The sequence below is a fragment of the Crocodylus porosus genome, unplaced genomic scaffold, assembly GCF_001723895.1.
Source record: "Crocodylus porosus isolate Cpor-Errol unplaced genomic scaffold, CroPor_comp1, whole genome shotgun sequence".
Taxonomy (NCBI): Eukaryota; Metazoa; Chordata; order Crocodylia; family Crocodylidae; genus Crocodylus; species Crocodylus porosus.
This window is the reverse complement of record NW_017728917.1, coordinates 1,237,466-1,246,742: the sequence shown is the minus strand read 5'-3', so window position 1 is coordinate 1,246,742 and position 9,277 is coordinate 1,237,466. Positions and strand designations below refer to the sequence as shown.

At 45.7% G+C, this 9,277-nt stretch overlaps 1 protein-coding gene across 3 annotated transcripts in view; it reads right to left on the bottom strand.

Moving 5' to 3' along the window:
• The window catches only part of SRGAP3 (SLIT-ROBO Rho GTPase activating protein 3), a 216,260-nt gene that overhangs the window by 67,079 nt on the left and 139,904 nt on the right, over nt 1-9,277 (bottom strand). For all 3 annotated transcript variants that reach the window (XM_019536576.1, XM_019536577.1, XM_019536578.1), the window contains exon 4: nt 1,647-1,709. In XM_019536576.1, the coding sequence (XP_019392121.1) occupies nt 1,647-1,709 (63 nt within the window). The remainder of the gene's footprint in view (nt 1-1,646; nt 1,710-9,277) is intronic.

Genomic DNA, 9,277 nt, shown 5'->3' with positions numbered 1-9,277 from the left:
AGTCAGGGCGGCTAGGAGCTGGAACCAACTGCCAAGGGAAGTGGTGCTGGCTCCTACCCTGGGGATCTTTAAGAGGAGGCTTGATGCCTACCTAGCTGGAGTCATTTGAGCCCAGTTTTTTCTCCTGCCCAGGCAGGGGGTCGGACTTGAAGATCTACAAGGTCCCTTCCGACCTGACTTCTACGATTCTATGATTTCACAAGGGCCAGCATTTCACACCATGGTTTTCAGGAGCTGCATTCATTTCAGACCTCAAACACATTTGAGAAGCTCAGACAGACTGAATTCGGTGTTGTGTCCCTCATGTCTTTCATAGATTTCATAGACATCAGAGCTGGAAGGGACCTCAAGAGATCATCGAGTCCAGCCCCCCGCCCAAAGGGCAGGAAGTCAGCTGGGATCATAGGATCTCAGCAAGATGAGCATCCAATTTACTCTTGAAGGTGTTCAATGTAGGTGCTTGAACCACCTCCGCTGGCAGACTGTTCCAGCCCTTGCTTTTGTCACCTTGCATGGATTCATCCAGTTGGTGGGTTTAACGTTTGCTCAGTTCTCACTTGGTTTTGTTTGCTTTGCATCTATTACACTGTTTCCAAAATTATTCAGCTACAGTTAAATGAACCTGTAAAATGAACATTTTTAGTAGAAATTTCCAAGAAAAAGAATTAATTGTATTATTGAGTCCTCTTTATAAAAAGAATAGAATAAAGCAATCATTCAGCTTCGGAATAAAACTGCTGAGGAGTAATTTATGACCAGGAAACAGAAAGGAGCTGAGGGGATCAGCAGGATTGCTTATATTTTCCTGAGCATGACAAACTTTAATACTGCTTCCTAGAAAACATCATCAATCCTTAAGCCCAAGTGGAAATGATAAACCAACTCCTGCTGGCTGAAGAGCGGGAACAATACAAGGGTTTTTGCTGACCTTCCCACGAAAGCCTACTTGGAAAGCAGCGCCTCTGGTCACAATTTCATTTGGCACCAAAAGACATTGGCAGTGAGGGAACTGCCGCAATGGATTTAATTAGGAAAAAGAACATCATCGGGAGGAAAGTAATAAAAAATAAAAAATCACCTGCTGACAGTCAGATTCAGCCACATCAGCTGTGCACACACCACAGGCGGGCCAAAGAACTCACATGGAAAGGGTCAGGCAAGTTAGGACTGAGCTTAAACAGTGCCACTCCAGAGCAACTCCGCTGGCCCAAAGAACAGACACTGGCAACATCTAGAAGTGGTCATGGACATGAGGCCTGGAGGCAGGACGAAAGCCTTGGAGGAGAGTAAACGTCATGCTGCATCTAGTCCAAAACACCCTTTGTTGCATGAGTGACAGAATCAGATATTGTAACCTATAGCCTGGTCCTCAATCCATAGCAGCTGAAAGATCTCCATTGTAGAACAAGGTTACTAAATTCTTCTCTGTCCCAGTCAAACCCAATTAAAGATAAAAGATCTGTAATAACCAAAAAGGATTGAAAAAAAGACAGAAATCGTAACATAGGAAAAGGATCCTCCACAAGTAATTGTAACACTTAATTGACATTTTGTTCTGTGTATAATGTATTACATTGCCTTTGTTCCTGATTACTGTAATCCTCGTTACACCGGTTAGACATGAGGGGAAGCAGCATATTACTTACTGTGTAGAGTTCATTGGTGACCTTCAAGAGTTCTTCATGCATCTGTAAGCCAATTTCCTTACTCTGGAACAAAAAAAAAAAAAAAAAAGACATGAAAAGGAAGCTGCAATTCTGCTTTGTTCAACATAATCAGGTTTTTCTTAACAGAGGGCAGCACAGTTTGGAGGAAAACATTAAATGGGCCACCTCACCAGGCCCCGTGCTTCCATTACACAGCACCTTCCTCAGCCCTGAGCGTCAGGGGCGGTCTGAAAGCTTTGTGCTTTGCTGCTGGGAAATTCTACCTGCACAGTCCACCGTGCTGACCACCCGATTACCTGACAAGGGTGGATCCTTCAGTAGCGCAGAGACTTATATATTACAGCTGGAGCAGGGTGCATGGCCAGGAGTAGGGAGCCTACTGATAGGCTGCCGTCATATTGGTCCCCTTGGGCTATCAGTACATGGCAAGATTGCTTTCGGCTTCATCTCCCAGAGGGAAGCAGAATTCTTGCAGTCAATCCAATCCAAAATTAGGAAAGGCACAAGGCTCTTCGGCACAGGCCCCCCTCCTTCCAAGCTTAACACAGCGGTTAGCTCCTAGCCATGGCCCACAATGCAGGGCAAACAGTCAGCATCCACGTGGTAGAGCAACAGCGTGAGCATCACAACCACGTCACTAGCAAAATCAAGCAAAATGTCAGATAAGCACACTGAATGCCAAGAAGTTCTGTTAGGTTATTCATACAGCTTCAGCATAACTAAGAGGTTATGGGATGATTATTTCCTCTCACAGAGCAAACTCTCTTTTCATCTTGCTCTCTCAAAGCCTTGCTGGCTGTATTTACTAACTGCACTCCCCTCCATGAATTGCCACCTTGATGGGGTGGAGAGGCTTGCATGTACCAGTGACCCCAAAAGCAACACTGTCAGAAGTCTTATACTCCTGGTCGCCCATGATCAAAGAGGAGGTATCAGACAAAGAGCAGGCCAACATAACAAAGACCCCAACAGTGGAGCAGGAAGATGAAGAAGGCATACTTCTCAACGGCTGCAAAGGCAGATGAAGGCTGCAGTGGAAGAGTAACCCCAGGCATCTTGGATCTCATTGCCCTGGACACAGGTTTCTTCTCCGCCAAGATCCTCACAGTTGCCAATGCGCAATGGCCTCCTCATGTAAAACAAGTCACATGCAGACTTCTCCCACTGGATCCAACATCTACCACTAACTGCAACACCACCATCCTTATAATTATTACTTGTCTTACCGCAGCGTCACCTAAGGATTCCAACCGAGATCCAGCAGTTGCATAATGAGGGGTGGGCAACCGGCCCCGCAATCAGGGGTGAGTGACTGGGGCACAAGAAAGGCAGCTCCTGCCACCGCAGCCAGCCCACCCCTGCCACCCAGAGCACAAACACTGGTAGTTATACTGCAGAGAGCAAGATCGTGTTAGGCCAGGCCCCACATAAAAAATACATACTATATCACAGATGGGCCGAGATGACCACAGGGACCACAAAAGCAATAGGGAGAAGCTCAAATTTTACACAACAGACAGCAGAATAAGATTAGGCAGATGATGGGGGAGGATGGAGGCTATAACATTACCCTCTTCCTACTAGCATTAGTGAGGTTGATGGCTTTTACTGACTTACTGATCGCGGACATCATGGAGGCAGTGAACCTTTGGGAAAGTATCAAATGAGAATAGTGGGGCCGTTTGGTAGCTGGGCAGGGACAACATTTCACAAAGAAAGGGACAGCATAAAAAAGGCACTCAAGTGACTAAGATTGGGAGGGAAGAAGGGAAGATGATCTATTTTTCTTCTTTTACCTAGCCACGCCAAGCCCTGAAGCATTGTGTAATAAGATACATTTGTTCCAAACCCTGCCGTCGCTTGCATCCAAGTGAATCCTGGTAAATCCCTAACAGATGCATTCACACCCATCCCACAGAGAACAAGAATGCAGCAACTTCTTAATGCCACTGATATCTCGCTGCATTTTTCACATTGCTTTCATGCTTGCAGTATTCTCTCTTTCCTTTTCTCAGCTTACAACGGAGCAAGTGAATTCTGGCAGCACAACTGGTTTCTGGGAATGTCTTTTTAAATACATTTTGCTCCTTCCTAGATTTGCCCTCTCCTGGCTCCATTCATTGCTATGTTCCGACACCCAAAAACTGTACATTTTAATTTGGGATATTATTTTAGAACTGGAATTGCCCTGCAGCCTGAGGGATGCCTCAGGGGCCTTATTTACAACTTTTCTACAAATCCTGTCTAATACTCTTCCTGCTTTAGAAACTGAAGTGACACCATCCACTGGGCTGCCAATCCACATCTGGGCCGCCAATCCACATCTGGGCCCTGTTTTTCTCATTTATAAACCCTAAAACCAAAATACAGATGTTCTCTGCTTTCACACTACCTAGGATAATGGCACTTGGCAGGTCAAAAACTGAACCTGGACTCTTATTTCTATTTATTTAAGAATATCCCTATTCATCCAAAAGCCATGAATATACACTGGAGCAACAATACTTCAGTGCTGTCACACCCATGGTACCATGATGTACCTCTCACTTACTGCATGTCTAATTTTAGACTTACCTTTGCCCCTGTATCATTCAAACCGGAGTTCAGACACCCTGGTGAGGAGCATGCTAGAAAATGTCTGAATAATGAAAGAGAAAAAGATCTGGCCCTGAAAAGTTCTGAGTGTTCTCAACACCCATTAAGCTTCACAGGAGATGAGGGTATGCCAGAACCAGTGAGAGGCACTCAGCACCATACAGGAATAAGCCCTAGATGCAATTGCCTCCCACTGAAAGCATGCAAATCAGGAACCTGTTGCTACAAAAAATATTCTTTCACTAATAGCACTCACTCCACTCAATCATGAGCTCTTTGGATCTAATATTTTCCCCATTATCATGGCAGGTAGAAGGGTGGTGGGGTCTGCTGGGTGGATGGAACAGTATTTTCTATTTTGGATTTATCTCGCACTTCTCAGAAATATTCTCAAAGCTGCAGCTGGCTACACTAAATTCCTCATTTATGCAGCTTTGCTGTCCATGGGTAAATCACTGCTGCATGCTCTCTGGAATTGGTGGCATGTTAATGCAGATGAACAAATGCCAATATATCAGTTGTGACTGCCGCATACCCTTTACGATACACAGATTATTTAATCTATGACCAAAAGGAAGCCAACCCTAGGGAGAATGCAGTATCTACAGTGTAGCAATGCTGTGCCAAAGGATATTGAAAACCACTGAAACTACAGAGAGAAGCCTCTCAAACCACCTGCAAAAGTTTTATTTTGGGATCAATTGAGCCTGCAATATGCAGGCTCCCAGGCACCACCTGCTGGGTACCAATTCCATGCGTTTCTGGGAGGTCCCCTAATCAACTAATGATCCCATGCAAGCTGCTTAGCTTATACCTATAGTTGAATGTCCCTACTTCTCAAGGACTACAGGACTGGAAGAGGACCTTCTGAGCCAGAGCCAGGGCTCTTGCTACCAAAGGCTACTGCATCATATTATCCCTTATCCATTAGCAAGCTCCATCTTAAGCCTGATGCATTATGGGATCACATTTGCCTTCTCACACTCAGACCTCACTGGTGGCTTGGTCATCCAGTGTCCATTAATACTCTTGAGCCCTTCTCCTCTTCATTTGCTCCATCTGAGAAATTCCCATTATATCGCTCTACGTATTAATCCCTAGGTGCATTTCTTTTCTTTTTTTTATTACTCCAGCTCTCATCCAATTCTACCTGTAAGATATTCCAACTCTCCCCCCCACACCCCATATTGACCAGCTCTCTCATCACAGCAAATACCACCACCCTGTTCTGCATTTTGTGCCAAAATTATTATTAAAAATATGACAGAAGATTGGTTACAAGAACAATCCTTGAAAAACTCCACTAATAAGCGCCTTACATCCTATTTCTGCACAGCTTCTTTAGTCAGATCCTTACCCTACCTAAACTCCTAGGTTCATTCTCATCTTCTCCAGCTTAACAAATAACTTCCCATATGGCACTGTATCAAATATTTTGCTAAAGTCTAAATAGATTATATCCATCACATTTTCTTTGTCCAGAAAAATCAGCTTTCAAAAGTAAGACTTCTGGGACTGCCAATTTGCCTTACTTTCCATTTTCCTTTTACCTCCAGGTCTAAAATTACATTTCCTTCAGCATTTGTTCAAAAGCCTTGCACACTTTTGAAGGACAGACCAACAGACTGGTAGTTTTCTGGATCATATCCTTCTCTCAGTATAAAAGTACTAGGTTTGATATTTTGCAGAATGGTGGTAGGCAAGATTCAACAGATTTATTAAAAATCCCAGCTGCCAGATTACTAATTTCATCTGCCAGGGCTTTCAATATTCTGGGATTGACAAGGTGCCCAATTTGTGTTGTCAAAGTCTTCAAGTTGTGTTTTCATGTCTGCTGCAGCAATTTACAATTGTGCATGCCCGTTCATATTCACCATCCTACCACTGCCCCATTTTCCACATCCTCCTCCTTACCCTTCACCATCTCCTTCTGAGTAGGCCAATATCTCATTGGGAAGGAGTCAAAATACTTCTCCAAGACACATACCAATACAGAAGTAACTACCTCTACAGATAATCAAGGTTTCTGTTTTCACTGCATCACTAGAAAGGCATTAGAGTGCTTAGGGAAGACAGTCCGTTATGGATTTAAAGTTTTGTGGGTATTTTTCCTTGGCATCTTTTCCTTCCTTACTGCTGAAATCATTTAATCTATTTTTGTCCTCTGCCAGGCAACAAGATGCAAATTTTAATCATGATCTAATCTCCTAGTTCCCACAACACAAATGTGATATTTCACAGGAGAGCCCATTTCTTAGGGAACTGCTAATCACTTATGATTGGCTGCAAACCAAGTCAATTCCTATTCATAAATCCAGTGGTTGGATGTTGCTGCAGATGTGCATGCATTGCCTTCCTGCTTTCCTTGTAATTATACCCCAAATCTCTTTGTGGACTCTTCTCAGACTTGAAGTACTCATTATAATTTGAAGACAGGTTTAAAGTAAGTATAGACCCCCCAAAATGACAGCAATTACTTTCAGATTTCCTCAGACAGCCTCATATATTTTTATGCATTCAGTCAGCTTAAGTAATATCCCAAAGGTTGACTGGTTGGGTGGCTTTAACCAAAGATACCCACATCAGACAAGTGGGCTCTAATTAAAAGTTGACTGGGTAGCCTGCCTATATCTAAAGTTTAAGCTTAAATTATTAGAAATTAGAGTTTCTTATGGAAGGTGCAGGAGAAAAGCTGCTGAACAAGAGCTCCTTCCATTAACAGCATGGCATTTCCCTCTGAAAGAAGATCAGAAGTTTTACACAAGATAAGATTTTCAAGTGGCTAGCGCTTTGTGGTGCCCACTGTTGTGTGTCCAGGTTGACGTGCCCTCGAAAGGGCAGATCTTCAGAAAATGCCAGGTAATTCCTGCCTTCCAAAACTCAGGCTTCTTGAGGCGTTTCAAGCTGGGCCCTCAAAAACTGAGGCAATCGCAATTTCCAACCACTCTTGAAAATCTTAGCAGTAACCTGCCATTAGCTGAACAAGGTAACAAACAGCTTCATTTAATTCACATGCACACAACAGTGCCATCCAGTATTTCAGTTATTCACCTTTTACCATGCTAATTACTGGCCCAAACCAGATCCAAACCCTCTCTGACCCTCAGGGAGTTCAGACGCTGAGCTGAACTTCAGAGCTGACCTCTCCTCCACGCGAGCCAAACCAAAACCCCAGGACTAACCCAGTCCCAAATTACATGGGAGAAGATGGGCTTGTGGAAAAGGGTCTAGAGCAGGGGCGTCCAACCTTTTTGAATGTGGGGCCAGATTACAAACTTTTTATCACCCAGTGGGCCGGCGAGCCATATTCAAAGACCTCCCAAGATGTGGTATCACATTAGGAAGTGATGTCACGTGACCTTTGACACCCATGAAGTTGCAGGAAGTGACAATGAAATTGGTCTGGAAATGTGGTTTAAAACCCAAAATAAAAACAACATAGAAGCAAGAATGAAATAATACCAGACACTTGACAAAAATAAATGCTTTCGCTTCTACTCACTTCTCAACGAATGAAAGAAGCATAAAGCAAGTCGAGAGATCAAATGTGGACAAGATACCAGCCAGAGCGGCAACTAATCCAAGCAACTAAATACGGGCATTTTTGAGAATAATCTCCAAGAAGATTTACTTTTATTGAATTAATAACTTGCTAGTAACACCTCTTTAACAAGCAGTAACAAGATGAACCCCCAATCCCACACAAAGAGAGACAGAAGCAAACACAATCCAAACACTGGACAGTATTTTTACAAAGATTTTTACCTGCTCCAAATTTATGTTGCAGCCCAGATGGTTCATGCCCTATTCCTGAGCATGAACCATGCTTGTTTACGACCAGCATATTGTTGTCATAAACGAGCATACAGCACAGCTGCAGGGGGCTCAGCCACAGCTTTCCCTCCCTGGTGCAGCCGGCCAGCCCATCCCATCCCCTATCGAGCGGTGGCTTCCCCACGTGCTGCTGCGCTTTCCCCCTACCTGCACCAGCTGGTCCCAAAAGGCAGGAGGCTTCACCGCTGCTTCTGCTGGCCAGCGCCGACCCAGCCGGGTGTCCCCAGCAGCACGTGGGAAGCCGGCTTCAGCCACATGCTGCCCTGGATGGGATGGGCCCAGCCGGGTCGGCACTGGCCAGGAAAAGCAGCACACAGCTGAAGCCGGCTTCCCACGTGCTGCTGGGAACGGGAGGAGGCCGGCCAGGTTGGCACTGGCCAGCAGAAGTGGGGGCGGAGCCGTGTGGCGCTCAGGACTGACCGGTGCAGGCAGCGGGACCCGGCTCACGTGACGAGCCCAGCCCCGTGGGGGTAAGCAGCTCCCCTCCCCTCACCGCCGGCTGGGGCCCGCGGGCCGGCCCTGCCCGCCTCACCGCTGCCCCACCACCGCCGTGGCGCGCAGAGCAGGCGCCAGGACTCCTTGCCTGTCCCAAGCGAGGGACCTCAGGCCAGAGAAAACGGCTTGGCGGGCCGCATAGCGGCCCACGGGCCGGATGTTGGATAAGCCCACACTAGATTCAGTCCTCGCCTCTGCCTCAGACTTCCCGCATGACTGTGGGTAAAACAGGAGGCCGCAACTGTCTAACCAGGTTGCCTAAATTAGGCTCTTAAATCCAGCTAAATGTAAGGGGCTTGATCTTCTGAAATGCTGCTTCCCCACAAATTGCACTGAAGTCTTCAGAGCTTCAGGTGTGCATCACATCTGAACCCCAACTGGCACACTACTTTGACATTTTCTGGATCCCAGTAATTACTGTTAGTGGCTATTTTAATTTAAATGGTGTTCTCTTAATCCTCTCTTCATCCATTTCCACCTGGGGAGCATGGCTCGCTCTACACGGCACCACGTGGAGAATCCCCAGAGCCAGGGTGCGCCTGGCAAACAGGATCGGGGGGCAGCTGTTCTCAAAGATGACAGCGTAGTTCTTCGTGCTGTTGGATCCTTTCCCAGACGCAGGTACAAGAGAAGCTGACAGATTCCCAGACCTCGTCAGAGTTTGTCCTCTCTGTTCTAAACAGAAA